Here is a 25759-nt window from a genome sequence, read left to right on the forward strand (position 1 = left end):
TTTTCAGTACACGGAGTCTGGCCTAGACTAAACCCATTTTTCACCTTCCACTAATGACTGAATAGCAAATCGTAGCTGCAATTATAATTTTGGCAATCCGGCAAGGAATTCTGTTTGAGGCGTGCCATATCTCAAGGATATTTGTGGCGTTTTCTCATAAGCAAATGTTCGTTTCTTTAAACAAAGTTAATTTATTTCTAAGTCTGCTTTGTGATTGGCGCTATATTTTCAAAACTGATGTGGCATGATGGAGCGTTTTCTTTTTAAAGTGCTACCCAACAAAGTTTAACTTAACTTTAGGATAAGAATAATTCTAGGAATTTCCATAATACTTGGGACCGAATACTTGTTAACCCATTAATATTAAATAGGCCTACAGAAAAACAGTATCAGACGAAAAGTATGCAGCACAGAAATTTTAAAATGCTGCAGTGTATGCTATATAAGGTAAATGCAATAATTAACTGAAATTCATTTCTAAATCACTTGTGCAGTGGCTTCAAGAAGTCTAGTCGGATTGTGGAATGCCATGATTTCATTAAAATATTCTTTGTTTTGGACGTGGTTAAAACATCTACAACTGCAATCGATGCCAGTTTCGCTTTGAATTGGACGCAAACATTTGTAACTAACTACGTAAAAGTAAACAACGCTCAAGATCTAATAGTTAACTAGACAATTAACAACAGTTTTTGACACAATTCAAGGCGTGGTGGACACATCGCCATTGGCATTGTGATCCGTTTCGTTTGGTTCGAGCAGTTGAGTCCAGTTGGCATTCGTCCTGACGACCTCGATGTCCTGCCGCAACTGCCTGAGCGGGGCATGCAACTCCATTGGCAGTCCATCGTCCAGGACGCGGGATACATGCTCCAGTTGATTGGCATAAATCCTAAGGCGTTCCACATTGTTGTTATCCTGATGAGGAGTTTGGATCTAAATAGTATACATTTTTAAGGTGAAGAGTAAAACCAAATGTGATTAATCTCACCTGGTTGCCACCGACCATTTGAAGGTAGCCGCTGACTCGCGGGTCCTGCAGCTGCCCACCGGCTTGCCACATCTTGAGCAGATTAAGGATTCCCAGGACATCGCCCTGCTCCGAATCCTGGTTTGGAGAAAGCAGCCGCATGGGAGGAAACTCCGTGCTGGGCGACAGCTTCTTGTAGCTGCTGCAGAGTGTGCTCAGAGTGCAGATGTCCTCGTTCAGACGCTGGCCAGGATTAGCGAACAATAGTGGCGGTGGAGAAGCGGTAGCGTAGTGGTTACATGGCAATTAGTTTGGAGTCTCATTTTAAACGAAATAGTGCACTTTTAAACTTGATCTGCGACTGTCGTATCATCGAGATGTCGTTTGATGATGATTTGTTTGATGATTGGGTGATGGTGAAACAAGGTGAAACAAATTATATCGAAAGATCGTTCAACAGCTACGACTACAGCACAACTCAAGATGTAAATAAGCCAAGTAATTTATTCAAAATAAGGTCTACAACTAAACTAAATCAATCAAATAAAATAAGATCGCGATCGAGATTGGTATACAACATATGAGAATATATCTGACGTGGTAAAACGATAATGATATATAGAAATGTCTTCGAAGGATGCGCAACACAAAAGTCCACATAATGCTCAGCGGCGATCAAGTCTTAAAACCTTACGTCGATCTCGTTGCGATGGCGCTGCATTTCGGCCTTGGCGCCGCCAAGGTCGCTGCCCTTGATCATCAGCTCCTGGGTGGCGTCCATGAGTTCGTCCTGCAGCTTCAGATTGACGTCCTCCAAGTCTTTTAGTTTCTCCAGCATGTCCTCCTTGTGCTGCTGCAGTTTGTTTCTAAAAAAGAATATTTATTACTTCCAATTCAATTGTGCATCTAAGTTAATAAAACTTACTTATCAACTATCAATTGCTGTATGCAATTGTCGTTGTCCAGCTGAACCAGTCTCAGGACCTTGAGCAATTTGGTCACCAAGGTGTCCACTTCGATCACCTGATCCACCACAGCCTGAGCAGTACTATATTCCATCAGCGAGGGCAATTCCGCCAGCTCTGCCAGTGAATCATGGCAACTCAGCTCCTCTGTGTTGCATTGATCACGAGGGCTGTAAAAGAAACAATATAAGTAAGAGATCTTCTAGAGAACCTGCTATAGTGACTCACTTCATGGGCATGCCATTCATCTTGTGCATATGCAGCTCCATTTGCTGCCGATTGGTGATGGCCTGGGACAACTGCTGCAGGGAATCGTCGCCTCCTGCACCTCCATTTATATTGTTCTGATGGCTACATTGACTAATCAATTCCGTGGGCAGCTCTATCTGGGAGATCATTCCCGTGCAAGAGGAGACCATGTTGTGAGAATGCGAATCTGGATGAACCACATCCTCCAACACGTTGTCCATCATCAGCAGGCAGGGTTCCGTCTCAGAGTCCAGCATTTCCGTAGAATCTGAATCATCTGAAAGGGGTTTATGGAGAGAATATAAGTACAAAAGGTATTTAGGTAGGTTAAGATCCGTTTACCTCCGTTTCCCTGAGGCTCATGACCCGTGGTGCCAGTGGTCGTCACCTGAGTTGAACCTGCTGCCACTCCATTCCTCTTTCCCGCCTGGCGAAGGGATAATCGCTTGCCGGAATGGGTGGTGGCCTGGCGAATGGCACCGATGACTGCGGCTATGAAGGACTGATTGCGCTGGGGGGACAAGGAACCATCACTGGCCAGGACCAAAGTGTGAATGGTATCGCCAGTGGCTGCAGGACAAATGGGCAAGTCCAGGCCATTGGGCCTCTGGCCGTTCTGAACCTGCTCCGATTCCGCTTGGAAGCGAATGTCCTGCAATAATAAATATTTAAGTAAGTGCTAAACATTTTTTGTATATTTCACACTCACCTCCAAGTCCTGCTCGGAAATACTGTAGGAGTAAACCAGTTGCTCCACCAAACCATCCAATCGGGAGTGCAATCCCGACAGGGCAGTGGATGCCCCGGCCACCGAGGCATTCTGCTGGTGGATGAGCTCCCGGGATTTGGTCTCCAAAGCGGAAAATTTAGTTTGCAACAGGCGGTTCTCCTGGCGGCGCTGTTCATTGAGCCGCACGAGATGCCGACACTCATCGCGCAGGACCTTGGCCTCCTCCTCGCGATTGGCCAACTGCGATTTGACTGCTTGGTAGTCCGCTTCCAAATCCCGCAGAGCATCGCACTGAGCCGCCTTCTCGTGCTGGAGGAAGTCCTGCAGTTCACTGGACTCCTGTTCGATGGCGGCCTTCTCCTGCAGTAGCAACTGCTGAGTGGCCAGGGATCTTCGCATTTCCAACTGCAAGGCACGGCACATGGCCCTCAATTGGCCGATCTCCTGCTGGCGCTCGAAAAGCTCATGGCCACTGATTTGGATCTGGGACTCCAGCATCAGGAGACTATCATGGCCACTGCCATCGCCACTGTCCTCCGATGTGGGTGTTCCCGCACTGGCACTGACCACTCGCGCCAGTTCCAGCATCCCCATCACCCGCTCCGTGTTCAGGTGCAGTTCCTGCTGCATGGCCAGCTTCTCCTCCCGTTCCCTTTGCAGTTTTCCACTCAGCTGACGCACCTCCTGACGCAGTTGCTCCAGCTCGAAGTCCCGCTGGTCGGGTTCCGCTTGGGTGCTTTGATTGCGCTGCTCCACAGCATCGAGGGCACGGGTTTGCAACATACCACCGCCCAGGACTTGCTCCAAGTCCTCACTGGTCAGAGCTGTTTGCACGGCAGTCTCGTGATAGATTCGCGTTCTGGGAGTCGCAGTCTGAGGTCTCCTCAGGGAATTAACCTTGGCGGTGGCTGGAGCCAAGCTCCTGCGACTCGTGGGAATCACCATCACGGAGGAAGTCATGCGGGAATCCACGGCCGCTCGGCTGATGGAGTTGCTCCTGGACAGACGTCCCCCAGTGAGATCCTCCACGGACTGCTGTTTCCGGCGACGTGGAAGGGTTCCTCCTGGTGCAGGACTTCCCCGCATTCGATTGGCCGTCACTTCGGGGGTCACTGACATTCCGCGACGTGCTGCTCCTCGATTCGCCGGCCAACGACCATCGTCCGAGGGAGTTCCCGGTGTCCTGGCTCGACTCAGGGAGGGAGTCCTCTGCACCTGGGCGAGTCGCTGGACAGACTGCGCCCGATTCAGGGCATTGGGCAGCGTATCCGGTTTCTGGGGGCGTGCCAGGCGGGCCGAAGTGGGCGTGGCCGTGGAGCTGGGCACTCGAAAGGAGGAGGAGGTCGAAAGGCGCGACTTGTTGGAGGGCGTGACAGGTGTTCCCGGCGCCGCACTGTTCCTGGGCAGGCTCTCTGCTCTCTTTAAGTTAGCCACTCGACCACGTAATTGATCCTTGGCAGGAGTTCCTATTTGCTCCGGCTCAAACATGGCCACTTTCTTTTTCACCGAACCAGTTCTCCTTGGAGGCGAGGTCTTTTCACTGCCCGTTTCGCTGGGAGTCTGGGTCACCGAGGTCACTTTCAGTTCACAGCTATCGTAGATCTCCTCCAGACCATTGCTGCTAGTGTACCCGCCACTGGTGCTACTCAGTCCACGTTGTAGGGTGACCCGCGAAAGGCAACAACTGGCCACATCCAACCCACTGTCACTGCCATCGCAATTGCTCGGGGTGACCACAGATTCACTCAGCTCCAAGCTGGTCATTCCCACAATCAGCTGCTGCTCCTCCAGGCAGACTACTTGCTGCTGTTCCTCCGGTTGCGATGCCATCTCAAAGAGAGTGGCGGACATGGCCGAGCACTGGTCCTCTGGGAAGGTAATAAAAGATAAAAGGAGAGATTGTTAGTCATGGCACTGAAGAAAAAATATGGTTGAAAAATGTGTTCAGCAAATAAATTTAACCATATATTAAATATACCTAATTCACCAATAATTGCTTTGCATATCCCAAGTAATCAAAGTATTGCCTTAATGAACTTAAGATGACAAAACTCAGCTTTAAAATTGGTTTTTAATTTGCTATATCAAAAGCTAAATTTAGTTTTAATGACTTGACTCATTTTTCAATTGAGTTTCATATTGAAGAAACATAAACATAAAACTTATTATCTTCTTTAGACTCTGACATAATAATTAATAAAATCTTTATTTTTGCAATATCTTTTTTCCCGTGCAGTGATTCACTTGAGCGACCCACATTTCGGGATGCGTATTTTTGGGATGCTGGCATTTCGGACCGATCCCCATTTCCCGCTCCCATTCTCTCGGCATGCGACACAAACAAGTTGCATGCCACCGACCTTTTCCCGAATGCAAAAATAGGATTTGTCGAAAACAATTCATTTTTTCGGTCAAGTTGCCCGGCACGAAACCCGAACAGATGGACCATGGACGATGGACGATGGACGGCGGAGGACAGAGGACAGACGGGTGGAGGCATCGTGACCAGGACAAGTCGGTTGGATATGATTGACTTGAACTAGTTTACAGGGAACTGACACAACACGAAATGTTATGCACCTGCCGACATCCCAACGAACTGGGCCATCGCCTGGGTCTGTCGTAAATAAATTATGAGGAGCATTGTCTCGTGGGGTCGTCACCGTCGAAATACTTGAGGTTGCCAGCACACACATTTATCTGGTTGTGGCTGTGGCACGTTGACCCACCTCGCATTCAGCTGTGGCCCATCATCATGACGGAACTTTCCAAATTCGCATCCAATTTGGTATGCCACATTGTTGTGCCAGAAATTCGCTTTGCAATTCGCACTCTATCACAGCCATCATCATTCTAGTTGACTCACATTAAGATTTATATAGGACCAGGTCATTCGCGGTTATTGAAAAGTGATTTTGTATTTTTAATGGGGGTAAATAAGTCGAAAAGGTGTTAATATAAGCTAATATCTCGTACGTTAATCAATATGTAAAGGTTTCTTACTTCAACAAAGTATTGACTTAAATGAATAAGATAAAGTACATGCAATTTAAACGCTTTTACATTATATTGAAAGTAGATATTCTCAAAACTATATAAAATTGTTCAAATTCTTCGAAAGTAGTAACGATTTAATAAATATAATTCACATATATTTTATTGGCGAGTAAGAGTATCAAGTGTTCACTACTGAAACATTATACTCTGGTTTAAATTTCCTGCTTGTTTGGCTTTACATTACAGTCCCAGTTAGACACACGTCATTAGCGTCATGTTTGTTATCCGATCTCCCAGAGATTTGGGCAAATTTTGATAATTTCATCACGTCAGAGGTTGTGTTTGAGTGCGAAGGGAGATCTTAATGAAGTTGCTCTAGTTTTCAGCAAATTGGAAGTTTATTTGAAGCGAATTACCGTACATTGCGAGTGGCCAGACGACCAGACTTGGCCAACAGCCAACCGGTTTGGAAAGGAATGCCCTACCCCTCTTTCTCTATCCGGTTTTCCTTTTTTTCAATTTTCTCCAGCCAGAATGGAAGATCCTGCAAACGACCTTGTTTACGATATGTTAAAGGCTGTCTCAAGTCGTGCCCTCCACTCGTTCCATGCTCGAGTTGACTTTAAAGAGACGTTGCAGCCGGCTTGGCTCGTTGTCGTTTTCCCATCTCGACATCCAGACAAGACAGCCCTCTAATGAAGACCACTCGAAAGCGCTGATGGGGAAGACTCGCAGAAGAGCCTCCTCCAGCCCAACTGGCCCCCCAGTAGGGTGCTAAGAGCGGCAAAGCGAAGCCATAAACAGTCACATGTCCACACAAAGATGCAATGCCATCCACACACACACACAGTATCTACTGGATACTGGATACTGGATACACATTGAGCCATTCAGTCGCCGGCGGCGAAGGGAAAAGGAAGAAAAGTCGGGATTGGCAACGGGAACGGGAATGAAGTTGTCGCCGCTAATCCACGAATCGATCGGAGTGCCGTGGCCCTGGCAGTGAAAGATGCAAGTCTGCCGAGATGCCACTAAAAACTCGTTTCACAACTGAGGCTGCAGTCGATTCTGTCACTATGTCGGTGCCAAGGCGCTTGGCGGAATTGTGTGAATAAACCGGAACTGACGTCGCATTTTTGCACTCAGAAAAAAACTGGAAACTACTTAATTCAGGCAATATATTGCTATATATTTAAAGCTTCCTGCTAGTATTTGTGTTTAAAATATCATACATTTCTTGTTTAAAGTCATTTAAAATGTTAGTTTGTAAATATTTTTTTAAACGTGTTCTTCAACATTAGCTATTGAATCACAAAGTAAGGTGCAGGTACAAGTTTTTGTTCCAAAACATTAAAAATATTAATTTTATTTTTAGAAAAGTTTGTTTTTGTTACGTTTATACATTTTTTTATTGCTCCACGAACAAATTGATGACCATATCATCTTAGCTATTCAGTTGTGAATGTTTTTTCTATGTGTTCATACAATGTTGCAAGATGCAAAAATGTTTTAGCGAGTAATAGTTCAAGGCGAAAGCTATATAAGTGAATACATAGGAGTCCACACTCACTGCGCCTGGAGAATAGAAACCCTTGAGGGCGATTTCGTCACGGCACATTAACTTCGATCAATGGGTAAACTTTTCCCCGCCGAGGGGCCGCTAATTCGATTAAGGCGCTCGGCAGAGCAAGAATATATAGACTATATAGCCAGGGCACCGGCGACGCGGCGATGTCGCCGACTTTGCCAAGTTAATTGCACTTAGCCGCGCTGTGTGGATGGGAAATGGAAAATGGGAAATGTTGGAGGGGATTGCCAGTGCCACAAGTGTTGCGCTTAACGCTTCGCTCGGCATTAATTGCGGCGTTTGATGTCTCTGATGCGTCTGGCGGTGACTGTCAACGGTCACACTCCAATCCCACCATCTCGCAGACATCTTCCATTCATCGCGGATTAGCATCCATTCATTGAACAGATTTCACAGACTTTACAACCCACTCCTGGGTGAGAGTTTTGGATCGTTAGGATAATCTGGATTTGGAAAACTCACAGCAGGTAGAGCACACCTTCTCTCCTTATCGGCATACTATAGTATCTAAATATAGTTCTTTCCTATCTAAACATATCTGCTGATCAGCAGATTTCAATTGGTTATCGCATCTCAGACCATGGTCAAACGTGTTTCTGGGAACCGCTCAGCAATTTGTTCCTCAATTATGCATTTCCATACAAGCAGATATATGAGTATATGTACTCCAAATCGCATGACAATTCAGACCTGTATCTGCATAAACAGTGCGGTATATGACTGTATGACTTTATGGTATTTTAAAACAATTTTGTCAAAGTAAAAAGGCTTTTTTGTTTACATGTTTAAAGTAAGGAATTGTTTGTTTTAAATTTCAATATGTCAAATATTATTTTTGATAATCCATTATGTTGTCTTACACTCACGGTAGGCACTGCCTACATATGCATACGATTATTTATGCGATTGCAGTTCCTTGGCCAGTGATTCTGTACCATATGCTCTGAACTTTTTTTCCAAACTGAAAAGGGGAAATACAAACGTTCGCTTGCATAAATTTCTCCTCCCGTTTTATTCAGTCTGTTATGGCAGTTGCATTGAAAACAATTTATTTCCACATACAGTCAGTATTTACAGCAATTTATTCTGTGTCGCAGTTTGGGGCAGGGGATTAGCGGAACCCCTTTTCCAATGCCCACTTGCTGCAATTGCTATCCCAGATACTTGCAGCTCGGGGAACTCAATTGATAGGGCTTCTTTTTGGGAGGGAGTAAGTTCTGGCGACGGTTAATTGATATGGAAACGAGTGTTATTGGAGACCCACGTTCTAACTGCTGAACAGGTGGTCGTGCGTGGGCGATTGCCACGCCCCCGGATTGGAACTCCACTCCCCGAAAAACGTTTTGTTGTTTGTCAAAGCACTTCCTGTAGTGTCAGCGATCCACGAAACTCAAATGAAGTGAAACATTTGTGCTGCGAATTACAATCGAGTTGCCCCCGGCCGATGTCCCCTGCCCCAACCACACCCCTTTTTTTTTAGTTGCAGCCCGCATCTGTTGAGCAGCCCAGCCCCTCTCCCCCCGCCACCGCCTCACCCCTCAGGCAAACACCCCCCATCCCGTTGCAGTTATAATGAGTTGCAGTTGCAAGTTGTGCGCACAGTTTTCGTCTGGGGACGAACGTCAATTGAAAACTGCGCACACGGAGAATAAAATATTCTAAAACTAACACGGTTACCCAAAATCCAAACAAAACATTTAAATGTCAACCAAGAATTAAAGTTTGATGTAGTTAAGATTTCCTGTGATTTATTTAAATTTAAAATTTATTTTTATGGTTTAAAAATAGATAAGTTCTCAAAACAGAACATTTCGTTATTAGGCTGAACTCATGATTTCAAAAATAATTGAGCGACATTTCAAGGCAATAAACAAGAATATATTTTGAAGGTAAGCTCATTAATCAAAATGGATGGCCTATTAAGATAATCGTCAAGAAATATTTGGTTTTAAGTCTACAAATTTAATCTTTAATAACAGAAAACTTATCTTGTTTGTTGAATGATATTTTATTATATAAAATTGGCTTAATGAACTAATATAATATATGTGATAAATACAAATCTTAGAATGGTACAGAATTAACTGGTATTTGGATATAGAAATATAAGATTGATTTTAATTAAGATAGACAAATGATAGAACGAAAATAGCCTGTAATGAAATAATGAAGACTACATTATTGATCTTAACCCAAGATTTTTGCCTCAGTGCACTGAGTTTATTATTCGGAGAAGGGGCAGGAGTCATGGCAGTGGGCAGTGGGGGAAGTCGAAGAACTTTCCGACTCTTCCGGGTTCTTTCCCTCTTTCTGGCTTCGCCCATATTTTTCGGTGTTTTCGTTCTGAATTGCACCTGCCGACTTATCGCGCATTATGCACACAGAGCGGACCAGAAAATTGTAAGCATGATTTTCTAATTTTTAGCCGATTGCCTTGTCTCTACTTCGCGGCTTTGCTGTTCTTCATTTTTGTTATTTTTTTTTTACAAACAGTTTCAATTTGTTTTGGGGCTAGCACCCCCAAGACTGTTTGTGTGTGTGTGTGTGTGTTTGGGGTATCAAAGAAAGAAGAACTAAAACCGAAAAGAGGCGGGGTATTAAAAGCGGGGAACTTAGGGGCGTGCCGGTGCCAGCTGGCTATCACGAACATGGATTTTGGGTCTCTTGGGGATCGGGAATATTGGGTAACGGGGATAGGCATATCGGGAATCGGGCAGTGGGCATTGGGTATTGGGCATTAGGTATTAGGCATTCGATATTGGGCAACAATAATACGAGTAGTCCACGGAGCAGGAAGAAGCGGCCAACTGAATCGCTCAACGCTTTTGAAGTTTTGAAGTTTGCCTCTGGTGTGTTGTTGTTGATTTAGACGAACATGTTGCTGTTGTTTTATTTCTTTAGTGCCGCAGACTATAAACAATTTTTGGCGGCTTCTCAGTCAACGGCAACGGCACGCAAAAGTTTCGCTTTGCATTTACTGGAAAGTTTTTCGAACAGCAGATTGGGCAACAGTGAAAAGTAGGCAACTCCAAGAGCTTAAGAAATACTTCAAATTCTGAGGAGTACACTGGCCTACACAACTGTTTAAAAAAGTTTGGAATGCAAAAAACATTCTTTTGCACAAATTTCAACAATTTCCTAATCAATTTCCATTCAAACCTGTAAATTTATATATTTTTTTTAAATTTGCAAAATGAAAAAAGTGTAAAAAAACGTATTTTAAAATCAGTTAAAAAAAAGATGACGATCATTGGCTTTGGTCTTAAGTTGAACAATGTAGACAATCTTTTACAACCAAAAAAGGTTAAGAACTGATTGTTTTTGATCCTCACTTTTCACCCATAAATTATTGTCCATGACTTTTAATTTGAATTCCCTTACAATTAAGTTTAATTCTTAACCGAATTAATTTATGTAATTTAGATTGTGATATTGAAATATTCTTTATGCTAAAAATAATCTTCAAATTTTTTGCAGGAAATAGGAAAGAGTCATTTGATTTACCAAAACATTCTTCATATCTTGAAACTCTTTTTGCATTTGAGAGAGTGCGTATTAATCATTGTTCCCGCATTGTCTATAAATAGTTTTTTATGGGCAGCCAGCGATTGAAATGTACCCTGCCAATGGAGTTTTTGTGACAAATGTGCCGCACTTGATTTGTTTTAGATGTGCGGAACCGCTGAGGGCGGAATATCGTTCGTTGGCCTGGTCCAAAAGCGAACCGGAATAGACCGGCGTAGACCGGAATGGAATGGTGACTAGCACTTCTCTTTCCCACTCGCTGCACTGGTCTCTTTGTGAAACTCTGCGGCTTAATTAACAACTCATTGCGTTGGCAATTACGCCAACTACTAAAATTATTTGTCATATGGCGGAGAAAGTCGGGATCGCGGCTGCGGCTTGATCTCCATCGCGACGTTTGGATACTTGGCCTATGGCAACCTGGTCTTTTAACAGTTTGGATATCAAGAAAATGGCTCTTTACGGCATGCCATAATACACATAGTTTTCATACCAATGCGAGTAAAAACAATGAGCGGTGTACTTCACGCTCCGCGGAGTTTTTCAGCGGCATGCGCCACACGACACTCTCCACCGCCCAAAGTGGGGGAAAGTGGCGGAAAAGCGGGGGGCGGCGGTCTTGACCATTGACCAGCACCGCTCAAAGTTGAGCTTGACTGGAGGCATCTATAAAACCAAGGCAAAGCCAAAAGACCACACAGCGAATAAAATCATAAACATAACATAGCAACACCGAAAAAAAAACATTTAGAAGGTCTATTTATACATTTTAAAAATGGAAATAATTGTTCTTAAAATCTGAATAACAAAACATATTTTAGATGTAAATATAATTTAATTATCGAGATTGCTAAATATTAAGTTAACCCAAAAGAACTTTTTTAATTTTATTTATAGATTCTCCACTTTAATTTTTTAGGCATTTCAGAGAAACATCCGATAATATTATTGACTTGCTATCAATAAGATACATTTTGTGATATGATAACAATATATTTTTGGAACCAGAAATGTCTAGTAGATAAGCCACAATTAGGCACCTTTCCGATATAAAAAAATACCGCCATTAATCAAATTGTTGTGATATCTTTTCTCTATAGGACAAAGATAAGTTCAATGGAAAGTTCAATTCTAAATAATATAAATAATAATATTATGATTACTTTAAGTAGATATCAGTATTAATGCACCATCACCTTTTTTGAACAAGACACAAATACTAATAATATTAAAGGGTAATGTATCATAAATATACTTTGAATATATCCCTCAAATTTTCTCTTAGTGCACAAGTAGCCAAAAGCGGCACAGACAAAGCGAATGGGAAAGCATCTGGAGACGCCTGGCAGTCTCGCCTGAGAGCCTCGCTCATTGTCAACGCGTGTCTCTAAAGCTTTGGCAAGGTTCCAGGCGGGATTTCAGAACCGTTCTCCAAGGCACAAACCCCTGAAACGCAATAACTAAATGCCTTTTGTCTGGCGAAAGACGAGATGAGGCTGCAGCCGCCTCAATTCTGCTCTGTTTGCCCTCGTTTATCGTGTTTCAAGGGTTAGCAAATCGAAAACGAAGCAAATCTGGCCATTCAACTGACCTTGAAAACCACCCAGACCGTTACTGATTATAAACAATGCGAAATTTGGACAAGTTTTGGGGGGGAGAGAGGGAGTGTCGCCAAAAAAACAGGCTCGCTGATTCGAGCTGCTAAATTTCGCACACTTAAAAAACTTGTTTATCATAAATTATTGCCATTGTTATTGAAAGACTCGCTAATCGGACATTTATATGCCGGTCGGTTGTTGGTTATCAAAGGAAATACATAGAAAATGCAGTGCTTATCTTGTACATTCGGGGAAGCCAAAGTGGTAAGAAGTGCTAAAACTGGAAAGTGCTGATACGTCGTATCGGCGAAAGGCGTGTGGGAAAGCGAAATGTGTCACACGAATTGTAAAAATGTGGAAATCGCCAGAACGGAGGCTTGTTTCTTACGACTCTCAGCGGAAACTGCATTAATTGGTGCTTAATTAGCGTTTTCCTGAGCTCACTCTCCATTATGCCATCCCCTCCCCCAATCTAAGCCGCAAATTGTCGCATTATGGAGTAACGGTTGCAATGTCCGCTGCCCCATCAATCGGGGCTTATGAATATGGTAAACGCCACTTAAGTCAGCCGGCTTACATGGGAAAAAAATCAAATCAATAATGAAACAAAATCAAACTCTTTCTACTACTTTTGCAGTTGCACAAAATGAGATCAAATACATTTATATTATGGCCTTATAAACGATCATTCAGAGGAATAATTGAGGGGAATTTCTTATAAAGATAGGATTATAACTCTAAATGTAACATATTCTTATAAGCCTAAGCAAAAAGTGTACTTAATCGATTTTTGCTGATTTTTTTTCTAACAAAATCGCAAACATGTCACGTTGACCCCCATTTGCCGGCATAACTTTTTTTCAGTGTGTCAAGTTGTGACTGTTTGACTGAGTGACTGACTGGCGGACTGACATTAAATTGCACTCTTCCTGATTGCTTCGTCGCTTCAAAATCGATTATCGCCGAAGTCATGCAACTGAAATTTTATTCATCGCTTGCCACATGCATATATTTATGTATGTGTATATATGTACAAAGTTAACGCTGCATAATGAATCGGAGGACGTGGCTAGGATACAAAATCCGGAAGCACCAAGTCGAGCTGTAGTGACCTTTTTAATTTCAGCTAAAAACCAAAGCCACACGACGCCAAGACATGAGGCTTGCCACCTCTGACCCACCACAACCACCCCCTCACCCACACTCAGATGCGGCTTCAACCCAAGTCGCAGCTCATATTCGATAACCACTTTCTACCCGCCAATGAGTTACAGTGGAGACTAAGTAAATTGAACTTATCATCTAGTACATTATTATTACATTATTCTTCACATCTCGAATAGTATATGAAATCGTATCGATCAGAATTAATTCAGAATCTTGTAAAATTTGTAAGATGGGCTTTAAACAACTGAAAACAAGTTGTAAAAAAAATGCCTTCAAGCTTGACTTTTAATTGGTAATATAAAAGAGTAGAATACATAATGCTAAAGGGGATAATTTATAGATCTAAGTTCGAGCTTTCAAAATTTCGTGTTAGTGTAGTCGTACTGTAGTTACTCACCCACGGAGTTGGAGTTGAAGGAGGAAAACTGTGCCAGCGGTTTTGAGGCTGCTGGAGTTTCGTTCGTTGATTCGCTCGTTTTTGCTGTTTTGTTTGTTTGTTTGTCGGGCTGCCGCTGTTGTTTTTCTTCAGTTCAGTTGCTGTTCCTTTGGTGGGCGACGATGGAAATGTCAGAGGGTCGCGGCATTACGGCCTCCCAGGGCATTCTCTTTTCGTATTTGTTATTTCTTTTAGCGCTGCCTGATAATTCTATTATTGCTCTCGCTCTCTTGGGGGGAGTGCAAAAAAAATGGATGGCAATTCGCGGACGGAAATTTGGCGAATTTGGCGAATTTGGCGAGCCGCTTGAATTTTGTGCAATTTGAATGCACAAACACAGGGGAGTGGAGTGAAATTATCACCCGGTGTTCTCTCTTTCTCCCACACACACACACAAACACACGCGCGAATTTTCGTGACAGCTGCAGTTGGAGAAAAGGATACAATGAGTGATCACTCAAGGATTCGTTCTGTCGTTCTCTTTCTCTCCCTCTCTCTCTCTCTGCCTCTATTTCGTTCACTTCCTTTTGTTGTTTCGTTTACCTAACCCAACTGCTTATTTGTATTGCCAGGACTCGCACACACACGCACACACACAGACACCAACACTGTGCTCGAAGGAAAAATCGATGATGAATCTGCGAATTAAAAGTCTACACCGCACATCGATTAATTTGCCGCAAAAGCCTGTCGCTTTAATTTAGTTTTTCAGCCTTGTTTTTGCTGCACGAGAGCAAAATGACCGCAAGGCTATGCTGGAAAACCCGTTCCGCGCGCAGGAAAAGCGGAAAAAGGAAAATCGAAAAGCGGCTAGGTAACAAAACGCGCCCACTCGCGGAAAACAACAAGTTTAATTATTAATTAAATCGATATATATTTACTAAATCATAATACACATCGTTATACTTGTTTTAAGTATCCATATTTATGATTTTTGTTTTTAAAGGCAAACAAAAACACACAATCGCGACGGTTTTCCTTTCGGTTCCTCTGCAAATCCCTTCGAATGCCGCAACTTCGCAGGCTTTAAAGGAATATCGATGTTTCTTTAATAATATTTTTTAATGGGAACCGAAAACAGCGCGCGCTGCAGCGCTCTCTCGAAAAATTACAGAGAGAATAAAGGTTTGGCTTGCTTATATAGATTTTTGAATTGTTAAAGAAACCAAATGAATATAACGCATAAATACCAAAGTTTAATTTCTCTCTCTCTCTTGGTCTGTTAGCCGGCTGTTTTGTGTCACTGTTAAGTTTCTCCCGCTGTTAAATGTATCTATTGGATGCACAAAAAGTATTTTAAAGTTTTAATACCTAATTTTAGTTATAGAAAAGATCAAATATTACGATTTTTAAATAATTAATCTCTTATTTAAACATTAAGAAGAAACAAAACAAAAAACCTGTTTTTGGTATGACAGCATTCTCTTGGCGGGTAGTTTCAAAAGGCGATTCTGTAAATACCAGAAAAGATACTAATCTGATGCGGTACAGTCTTATACGCTATCTTATACGCTAAAGAAACTGTTAAATTTAAATTAATTAGTTTTGAGATAAGTCGAATTTAAAGGCATAAGCTTACAAGTATGGTGTCCTTAAAATTATATTTTATTTTACATTTTAATGTCATATATTAAATAATAATATTAAAAAACGGCGCTGATCGGGTTTCCAACTTTTGAAACATTTCTTAGGGGGTTTTTGTTCTAACTAAGCCAAAATATGAAGCACAGTCAAAAGAATGACTGTTTTGTGCAGCTGGTGACCTACACAATCGATTCCAGGAGGATTTGGTAAATTTTATTTTTTGACCGATTTTCGCATTTTTTATAAGGGGGTAACACTTGATTTTTTTCCGAAATTGGCCGAAAATAAAATTTTTGAGCTGAGTATACCGATCGACTGGAAATTTTATAACGAATTCAGCGAGGTATGACATTCCAAGATCTGACCATTATTTCCAAGGGTTTTGATTAAAAAACTGAAAAAACGAGCTGTTTTTTTCTGGATTTTCGCCATTAAAAACATATATTTAAAACACATTTGTTAGGGGTTTTTTTGTTGTATCTTTGCCGAAATAAGACGCACAGCCAAAATAATGACTGTTTTGTGCAGCTGAGGACCCAAACTATCGATTTCATTATTATTATTATTATTTTTTGACCGATTTTCGCATTTTTCATAAGGGGTAACACTTGATTTTTTTCCAAAATTGGCCCAAAATAAAATTTTTGACCTGAGAATACCAATCGATTGGAAATTTTGTAACGAATTCAACGAGGTATGACATTCCAAATTTTGACCATTATTTCCAAGGGTTTTGATTAAAAAACCGAAATTCGATTTACGTTTTTCGGACTTCAAGGTTTTTTTTTTAACTTATCCAAAATGCGAATACCATCCGATTATCTTTGATTTCGATTAAAAAAAAATTCTTGTTTAAAGATTTAGTATTTAATTGCAAACATGCATAGGTTTTTAAAAGAAATTCAAATTGCTTTATAAATTAAAAAAATATTTAAATTATTTTTAAAACAATTTCATAAAAGGTTGAAATATTTGAGGTTACATTTGTCTATGATGTAACCGTGAAAACACGTGATCAGAAGGAACATTTTCACAATTCCATGAAACCGATTAGGCTAAAAATAGCTAAGATGACGTCACCTTTATTGTACATTTGCATGTGTATGTGACTGATACACAAAAGCAAATGTTTACAGTGCGAAAGCCGTGATAAGCATGCCGCCAAAGTTGCCTATAAAAGCTGAGCAACTAAACAGCAGAGAAGCCAGTCAAATTTGAGTGTTCAAGTGAAGCAGCAGCAATAAAAACAACAGTACCAGCAGCAACATCAACAGTTTCCGCAGCAACATCAACAGTTCCCGCAGCAACATCAACAGTTCCCGCAGCAACACCAGTAGTGTCCGCTGCAACTTCAGTAGTTACAGCAGTTAAATCCAGTTTAGCAGCAGCAGTAAATCGAAAAGCAAGGTGTTAAGTGAACTTCTTATCGAGTCAGGTGTACACTAGTGCGAAAATGTCGCAATCTGATAACGCGGCACGTGAGCAAACTGCGGCAAACCCGGTGCCCGAGGCTTGTCAAGGTTGCCGCGGCCAATTGCCACGTGCCACGCCAGTGGAAGTGGAGGACATGGCCACCCCGTCGCTGGAGAAGCTCATCCGTAAGGCTAACATGGCCCAGAAAATGCTTAACGATGTGATGAAGCAAATCCAGAAGCAGCAGCAAAAGGAATCTCAGGTATCCGCCAAGGAGACCAAGTCCAAACACCGATCTTCCGATGGAGGTAAAAGCCGACACAGGGGACGCAAACATGGTCATCACTCTAGCTCATCTTCCAGTTCCAGTTCCGGCCATAGTGACTGCGAGCTGATTCTGGCCGAGAGGGAGGAGATCCTGCCCAGGAGGAGGCACATTCGGGAGGATCGCAAGCGGGATCGCTCCAGGTCCCGCGGTCGTTCCCGTGGCCACTCGCGTGGTCGTTCCCATGGGCGTTCTCGTTCCAGGTCCTACACCGATTCCCGACGATCCCGAGCACTGCCCCTGGCTCTGCCCGTTCGGATTTCAGTGTGAGTATCTGGCTTCATTCAGTATTATCCATTATCAAATATCCATATTATCCATTAAGTGTATAAGCGCATAAACAAAAATCCAAAAAAAAAATACAAAATAAAAAATGATTATAAATAAATTTCAAGGTGAGTTTTATTATTGGTTTTAATGGGATTTAAAATTGTATAAACAATGTTTTTAACCTTTATTTAAAATATTTTTAAGGCTTAAATGAAATTCAACCTTTGAAAAAGGTTTCAACAAAGGTATTTCGGGTATTGATGAAATTCAATGTATTTTATATATTGCCAGCGTTCAAATAGGCAATTATAAGTTAGAGTTGTAATAAACCGATATATGCTTTGTTATTTAATTGATGTTTAGTTAATACAAACAAAAAAAACTTTATAGAGCTAAGTGAACAGTTTTTTAATGAGTAACTTAGAATGTTCAATAAAATAGTAGTCTTACCTTTTGGTAAACAATTGAAGAAAAGAAACACGTTTGTTATTTTTAAATATTTCTTATATTTTTTAAATGCCGTTTGTTTTTACATTAATAGTTTTTATTTTGTAGTTGTTGTGCTAATTATATGTTAAACATAAAAATTGTTTCTCCTCTCGTATAAGTACTTGGTTTTCTTCTCGTTTTGATTGTGATCTATTAAGTTAATTTCATCTTTTGATTTGTAGACTTTGCTGTGAGGTTGCCCCTTTGCAGTCGCAACTTGCTGTTGTTGTTTTTAATAAATTCGTAAAATTCGATGTTGAATGTAATAAACCATTTCATTGCTTCGTACAAATAAATTCATATAAAAACCGACTAAAACCGCTGCGGCGTTAATGCCGCAATCGCTATATAAACAAAGAGTGCTGTTGGCTCGTGAATTTGCGTTTAATTTGAAATGAGACACAAATTAATTATTCTGGGGCTTGGGCCCAATAAATTCCCCCAAGTGAACACCTTAATCTGCGACTTTATTTTGTGGATTCTGTTTCTCTAATTTGTATGTTCATATTTCATTGCTGCTATTTACTCGCTTTTCATGGCTTGCATTATTTATTGTATACTCGTAATTTAAGAGAGCTTTGTCTAAAAACAAATTTTGGCACATGGTTTCCGAAATGGGTTCGATCCGTCCCTCTGATCCTTCTCGCTTTTATTTGACTGTTTAATGGGTTTCCTTATGCTTTCGTAGGCTAGTTAAAATACAGCTATGTACTCGTATTATTTGGATTATTCGATACGAACTAAGAGTTATATTAATTTGTAGTTTGTTTGTCTGCTCCTAACTTGGCTTTCGTTTCTTGTTGCTGCTTGATTGAGTGTTTGTAATAATTCGAAATTTGATTACGACTTGTATTTGATTCTCCTACAGGCTCATTCTCATTCTCATACTCCTTCCTTCCTTTAATTCGTTTTTAAAAACATTTATCTACAACTCGACGAATGACAGTTTATTGTAATGGAAACACTAATGCGTGGTTACTGCGATATCATGTCATATTATCTATGAATACTGCTTTGAATTCAAATTCAGCTGGCGACATATTCGAGTGTGTGTGTACATCGGCTATATCGAATACATTTAGTTAACATTTTCATTGTGGCTTTAATTGGTTTTGTTTCTGTGTGTCAGTTTTCTCAGCGGAGTCATGATGCATCATTGTCAGTCCTTTGAGGGTTTTACTTTTGATTATTTACAAAATATTCTCAATACTCTACATGTATATGGATTTGGATTTGAATTTGGATTCGCTAACAACTAGATGAGTATTCTGCGATTGTATATTATCTCGGTATATATCCTATATACATGAGCACACGACTGCCTCATAACGTAGACACGCACACGGACACATATAAATATACATTCATATAAATTTGTACACAGCATATATCTGAGTTTTTGGTTTAGTTCAAATTTCAAGATTAAATTCCTCGTTACATCGTCCTGGTGCACTACAAAACAGAAACTTATAGAACTACTTTAGGAGTAGCTATAGGCCAAACACTCATTACTAATTCGAGATACCCACACATAGAAGATCATCCTTTTCCTACATACGATGAAAAACAGTTTCAAGTTTCGAGTTCGAGTTCGATTTCGATTTCGATTCGATACGATACGATAGTTTGCGATAGTTTTGCAGTTAGTAGTTTGAGTTACAGTTTCGAGTGATATACGCATTAGTCGTTATGGATACTTAAGAGACTACGTTAGTATATATACATACAACATTTCTGGAAGTTCGACAACTGACCTGGGTTCTGTCTGGACACATGCCATATTCATTCACATACATATGTGTATACGTGGGTATATAGCATGCACAATCGTTAATACTTAGATATAGTATGACCTCTATAAATACGGGCAGGAGTTTATAATGGGAAGTGTTTTGATTCGGTATGCTTGGTTTTTGGATGGTTGGTGCAAAATTTTGATACTGATTGTCCGAAAGTTTACTGAGTGTTATTAATTTTGTTATGGGGGGGCAGGAATGTATTACTGGGTACAGGGGCTCTTCCGAAAGTTTTGGAGTTGAGGTTTTTGTGGGGTGTAAGAACTTGGGGTTGGTAAGGTAACAAATGCATTACAAAAATGTACAAAAACGGGCCCAAATCCTCATCCTTCTAAATTTCTGGCTATCGGGGGGCCTGGCCTCATCCTATCTGCTGATCTTGCGATCAGATCTTACCAATGTCTCAGACGGATATCGAATAATCCGATTTCTCGCTAAGCAATTTCTGGCCAGGAGCGGGTGAATGTTGTTGTTGGCGTTGCTGTTGCAGTGGCTGTTGTTGTTGTGGCTGCGGTGACTTTGAATGCGCTCGTTTGTGTGGTTGCTGTGGTGCCTGCTGCTGCTGTTGCTGTTGCTGTTGCTGCTGTGGGTGGTGTTGCTGCTGCTGCCGCTGTTGCTGGTGGTGCTGATCCTGCTGCAGCTGGGAGGTGGTGGAGGAGGGTCGGGACCAGAGCGATGACCTCTGACCCAGCTTCAGCTTCTTAATCGTGTCCACATCGACCTCCACCTCGGCCAGCTCGATCCGTTCGCCCAGTCCACCGTCCTCGGTGCGATGGAAGGCGCCCGTGGTGCACTCGGCCTGCAGCTGGAGCGGATGCAGCGTGCGCAGGATGCCGGCCCTGGATGCGTGTTTCATTTTTTTTTTTTTTGGGGGTTGGGAGGTTGGTAGGTGACGTTCGTTGGGGGGTGAGAGGGGGTGCAAGTACAAGAAAGGGTCCAGAGTTGGTTTTCGGATTGCAACCACAGCATTCAAGCATTCATTCGGTTAAAGACCTAGTGGTGTAGTTCTAGTCTGGTTGTGTGGTTGGGTGTGCGTGGGTGGGCTCGGTTCTCACGACTTGATCCATCAGCTGAGTTTGTTCGGGGAATGTTAAATCTTTTAAATTACTTAAGATTGTCTCAATAAATTTGTATTTACTCTGAGAAGCCACAGCAATCTATAGGAACTCAAAAAACTTATAAAGGGGCATACAAGTATGCCAATTCATTTTCTGAAGCCAGAGTTCGATGTATAAACGCCAAATAAAATTTTGACACCTTCTTTGGAAGAGGTTTATAACCTCTGGATATTTTTTTTGGCAGCTCCTTTATATACAAGGCTCTAAAGAATTCTCTTTTGTTTTAAAATAACTTACGAAGTATGCAGTGAAAAATATATCTTCGTCTTTTGGAATGCAGACATCGGACTTTCGAAATCAAAATATATTCTTGCATAGTTTTAGAGACCTTTATAAAGCTTTTAAAAGCCTAGTGATCTCACTGGCACCGTCATCATGTTAATTTATTCAAGGACAATCAGATTTAATCTTCAAAATATTTAAATATAATTTATATTAAAAGTTACCTTAAATCGGCAATCAAATACACTCTTTAGAGAAATATATGTTACTATTATTAGAGCCCCAGCTGAGCAATCAGGTTGTGAAAAGCGGCCTTAACGGGCCCCCTCGGGGGGACCACACACCTCACCGTAGGCCAGGTCTCATGTCTGATCTATCGGGTCCATGTAGGTGCAGGAGATCTCGCCGCTGTCGTAGCCGAAACCGTCCATGGCCTCCATGGCACCACCAACGTATTCACTCCCCCCATTGGCCGTATCCTATTTGGGCAGCGTGGGCGCTGTGAAGAACTTGGAGGAGAGCATGGCCGTCGAGGGATTGAGCAGTGTGCCAGGATGCTGCTGCTGCTGCTGCGACTGCTGCTGCTGCTGCTGGTGGGGATGTGGTTGCTGGTGGTTGAGGTTCTGGTGGTGGTGGTGCGGTGGCTCATGCGCGGGCATTATGGTCTTGTGGGGTATCGGGCGGAACTGTGAGGAGGGCGGCATGCAGGCTACCAACGGGCTATTGCCAATCCCGTCCAGCCCCATCAGCTCCTGGTGGCCACCGCCGTTCCCATTGGTGGCCTCCAGCTGATGGAGCTTGGGCGTGATCAGGAGGGGCTGCTGTTGCTTCAAACTACTACTGTTGTTCGGATTGGAGCTACTATGCTGGGAATTGCTACTACTCTGCTGCAACTGCTGTTTGTGGAACTGTTTCTGCTGCTGTGTACTGATCGATGGCGATTTGACCAATGTGGGTATGTGGCACTGTATGGAGTCTTGCGATTTGAATGTGCTCGATATGGATTTCAGATTTCCGCCGCGTGGCGATAGAATTTTGTTCGAATTGTTCGATGTCGATGGTGTCTGTGCTGTTGTATTGGTGGCTGTGGTGTTCGTGTTGCTGGTGGTGTTGTTGTTCATTTTGTTGCTGTTGTGGTGGCGCGGTGTGGTATTGGTGGAAAACTGATATTGCTGATGATGATACCTGGAGCGACCGCGGCGGGGCAATGATTTCTGTTCGGACATTGGTGACAGATCGGAGGAGGTGCTCGACTGTGCTCCATGGTAGATGATGCCTGCGATGTAATCGCAGATTGCAGTTCGCAACATCGGATCAACGGATCAATGGTGGATCGCAGCGCAGGCGAAGATGTTAGTGGGGAAGAAAAGAACAGAAAAACAAAGAGCGGGCTGATAGAGAGTTCTTTTTTGGCAGTGGGGGAACGTACAAAACGTTGAAACAAAACTTATGTCTAACTTAACACTAAGTATTACAAAAGTGGGTGGCTTAGTCTTATTTGTTGGCCTGATCAAAGTAGTTGGTGTTGAGTTTTTGGTGCTGTGTCAGTTTGGCCTACTACAGATATGTTATCGAGATATTGTGGTTTGGAAAGTGTTGTATTAGTCTAGAGTCTGCAAAAACAAAGCAACACAAAAAGAGAGTTCAGCTGGCAGGTTACTTAAGCATAATGCCTGGGAACTGAGAACAAATAATGGGTGCAGTGAAAGCTTTTCTAAGATCTTATAGAATTAAATACATTTATACTATGTCTAGGTTTTTCAGAAATATTTAAATTATAAGTTAAGCACTGCTGAGAAAGTAAAGATATTGATATGCTAGCGATAAATGAATACCCTTTGTATTTAATTAAAGTAAATTTAAATAAATTAATTTAATAAATATATTTTGTTTCTCAATTAAAGGGTTTATTTAAGGTTTTTATGGTTAATCAACTTTAAATAACTATTTAAGCTGCAGTTAAATATTTACAGGAATCAGAATTAAACTTCTGTTTATCGAAATAAAATCAAAATATTGTTTTTTTAAAGCTTTCACTGCGAAAGGAAATCAAAAAAGCTAAAACTTTATATGATGATCTGAGAGAAGGGACTTTTCCACCTTCTTTCAAATACATATAATGAAATACAGACGTCCCCAAAACTCGGACTTACTGTGCTTGATCTTGCCCTCGTGCTGGTTGGAGGACTCGGTGCGACTGGAGGTTAGCTGGTCCTGGTCCGACTCCGACTCCTCGCTCTCCGGCTCCGTCTTCCGCGAGTGGCGCCTCCGGTTCTTGGACTGCACATGGAACAGAGCGGGAAATTAGTCTGGATCTGCATCTCGCAGCGGGAATGTGGCAGCTAGCGACTACAAAAGCGCCTGGGGAATGGAACGCTTCTCGAACAAAAGAAAGGGTAACTCAAGATTGGCAGGTGACATGAATCCGGGCGGAGGGGTCAACCACCCCCCCTCCCTTCGCATGGCTTACGGCATTGCAATTAATGTGAACTGAAGGGCAAACAAATACACGAGCAGAGGAACAACAAAAAAAGCACGTAGTACACTTAGGAAAACACTAATTGTGGCAGGACCACACAGATCAATTGAAGTAGAGAGTAGATGGAGAGAGAGAGCTAAATCAAAGAAATGAATAAACAAACGCACGATATTATGGAACGGTGAGGTCTGATAATAATTATGAATTGTCTTTAGTGGACGTTGGTGGTGGTGGTGGTGATGGGTGGTGGTGGTTGTTGGTGGGTTCAGTACCGCGGCTGGTGGTGGCGACGAGCAGCCCTCGGCCAAGGCCCGCTCGTGGTACATGAACGAGTGGAGCAGCGTGTTGGCCGGACCGCCGTGGTGCGGCTGCGACATGTTGCCCCCAGCCTCCGACAGCTGGAAGGTGGCGTACGGCGAGATGTCCTCGGAGGTTTCTGTGGAAAGTCCTTGGGCGGTGAGCGGAGCTGATCGAGTGGATAATAAGGGATAGCAGGGGGTGTCACAGAAATCTCAAGGACTCACACATTGGGCTATTGTCAAAGCTTTCAAGGAATTGTTGGAAATCCCTTGGATTCAAGGGGTTTAATTCCTGGAATTGCTGTTCAAGACCTGAGTTCCTTATGTGATTAATTATATTTACATACTTTAGATTAATGGTTTAAGCTTTATTTCAAATTTTACGTTTATTTTCTGGATTACTTAAGACCTCCTATTTACTATTTAAAATCGTCTTATATTCTTATATATTAATAAGTATTCTATTCTTCAGTTCCTAATGTTCATTAAATATATTTACATACTCAAGATTAATGTTTTAAGCTTTGTTTCTAATTTTACGGTGAACTTCTGGATTACTTAAGATCTCCCATTAAAAATCGTCTAATATTCGTATATATTAATAAGTATTCTATTCTTCAGTTCCTAATGTTCACTAATTATATTTACATATTAAATGGTTTAAGCTTTGTTTCTAATTTTACGTTTAATTTCTGGAATACTTAAGATCTCCTATTTACTATTTAAAATCTTCAAATATTTCTATATATTAATAAATATTTGAATCGTAACTATAATGTCGTATAAATTTAGTTAGTACTTTTTTAAGATATCTGAATTCGAAATTAAGCCTTTAAATGTCTGAAATTTCTGTGACACCCCTAAAAGACAGTAACTTACCTGGAATCTTATCGTTATTTTGCATGGACACCTTGTGAATGGTGGCATAGTATCGCTCCCGCTGAGCAGCCTCTGAATTAGCCCGATTCTCCAGCGATTCCTTTTGAATGTGGTTGCTTTGCTCTGCGAGCGGTTGTGCATTTTTGAGCACTGAGTCAATTACTGGATCACTGAATTTAATCAATAATGTATAGCTATACTTACTGTGTCTGTAGCAGACGATGACCATGATAATGGTGCAGATCAATCCCAAAACTGAGGCAATGGTTGGAATTAGAAGATTGATATTCCCAAGCACCACGGTGGTGTGACGATGGCCACGATGCATGATTCCCGGTGGTGGTGGATCTCCATCCTTGGTCAGGGTCACGAAGGAGAAGTCTGCCTGCGAGATTCCAGCCACATTGTGCGCCTCCATGCGAAGTTGGTAGAGTGTTGAAGGTCGCAGATTGTTTACCACAACGCGTCGCTGGGGCTTCAAGGCATTCGATACTGTAGAGGGAAGTTAAATAAAATATATAAAATTAAATGACATGCCTTTAATATCATTGATGAGTTGTGGGTATTCAAAGTTTTAAATATTGGCTATAAACTCTGAGAAAAAAAGTACTGTACTATTATTTTATGAGAGATATAATAGGTTTACTTGTTATAGTAAAC

The 25759-nt window shown here is 41.8% G+C and overlaps 3 protein-coding genes across 14 annotated transcripts in view; 1 reads left to right on the forward strand and 2 right to left on the reverse strand.

Annotated features, from left to right (window-relative positions):
* Window positions 1-90: 90 nt before the first annotated feature.
* Window positions 91-15350, reverse strand: LOC108050080. 3 transcript variants are annotated; one of them, XM_044457618.1, is made up of 8 exons: window positions 14187-15350; window positions 2894-4782; window positions 2527-2836; window positions 2164-2461; window positions 1896-2105; window positions 1665-1836; window positions 992-1213; window positions 91-918 (listed from the first exon to the last, which is right to left on the reverse strand). In XM_044457618.1, exons 2-8 carry the CDS (start codon window positions 4763-4765, stop codon window positions 703-705), a joined length of 3300 nt encoding a protein of 1099 aa, XP_044313553.1. In that variant the 5' UTR covers window positions 4766-4782; window positions 14187-15350; the 3' UTR covers window positions 91-702. The 3 variants fall into 3 exon arrangements, with proteins under 3 accessions (XP_044313553.1, XP_044313552.1, XP_044313554.1); XM_044457617.1 differs by having other exon boundaries at window positions 91-936; XM_044457619.1 differs by lacking the exons at window positions 91-918; window positions 992-1213 and adding an exon at window positions 1232-1331.
* Window positions 15351-17035: 1685 nt separating this feature from the next.
* LOC108050076 (RNA-binding motif protein, X-linked 2) lies at window positions 17036-18219 on the forward strand. Of its 2 annotated transcripts, XM_017131565.2 has the most exons (2): window positions 17036-17530; window positions 17586-17752. In XM_017131565.2, the coding sequence occupies exons 1-2, from the start codon at window positions 17263-17265 to the stop codon at window positions 17615-17617; spliced, it is 300 nt and encodes a 99-aa protein (XP_016987054.2). In that variant the 5' UTR covers window positions 17036-17262; the 3' UTR covers window positions 17618-17752. The 2 variants fall into 2 exon arrangements, with proteins under 2 accessions (XP_016987054.2, XP_016987053.2); XM_017131564.2 differs by having other exon boundaries at window positions 17036-18219.
* Window positions 18220-18316: 97 nt separating this feature from the next.
* Window positions 18317-25759, reverse strand: part of LOC108050078 (Down syndrome cell adhesion molecule-like protein Dscam2) — a 35799-nt gene continuing 28356 nt past the window's right edge. For 3 of the 9 annotated variants that reach the window (XM_044458259.1, XM_044458258.1, XM_044458265.1), the window contains 5 exons: window positions 25304-25591; window positions 25100-25249; window positions 24089-24357; window positions 23596-23722; window positions 20969-22718 (listed from right to left, as the gene is read on the reverse strand). In XM_044458259.1, the coding sequence (XP_044314194.1) occupies window positions 21922-22718; window positions 23596-23722; window positions 24089-24357; window positions 25100-25249; window positions 25304-25591 (1631 nt within the window). In that variant the 3' untranslated portion in view covers window positions 20969-21921. Of the gene's footprint in view, window positions 20942-20968; window positions 22719-22762; window positions 23056-23595; window positions 23723-24088; window positions 24358-25099; window positions 25250-25303; window positions 25592-25759 lie in introns of those variants that run through there. The other 6 variants (XM_044458262.1, XM_044458261.1, XM_044458264.1 and 3 more) reach the window with 4 other exon arrangements.

The sequence above is a fragment of the Drosophila rhopaloa genome, unplaced genomic scaffold (genome assembly GCF_018152115.1).
Source record: "Drosophila rhopaloa isolate 14029-0021.01 unplaced genomic scaffold, ASM1815211v1 contig_163, whole genome shotgun sequence".
Taxonomy (NCBI): domain Eukaryota; kingdom Metazoa; phylum Arthropoda; class Insecta; order Diptera; family Drosophilidae; genus Drosophila; species Drosophila rhopaloa.

What these genes read in the sequence shown, in the direction of transcription:
- LOC108050080 (XM_044457617.1), bottom strand. Translation starts at nt 4,765, where the DNA reads ATGTCCGCCACTCTCTTTGAGATGGCATCGCAACCGGAGGAACAGCAG. An exon ending in TGAGCCTCAGGGAAACGGAG is followed by an intron (nt 2,462 to 2,526) that starts GTAAACGGATCT and finishes AACCCCTTTCAG; the next exon opens with ATGATTCAGATTCTACGGAA. An exon ending in ATGAATGGCATGCCCATGAA is followed by an intron (nt 2,106 to 2,163) that starts GTGAGTCACTAT and finishes TTTCTTTTACAG; the next exon opens with CCCTCGTGATCAATGCAACA.
- LOC108050076 (XM_017131564.2), top strand. Translation starts at nt 17,263, where the DNA reads ATGTCGCAATCTGATAACGCGGCACGTGAGCAAACTGCGGCAAACCCG.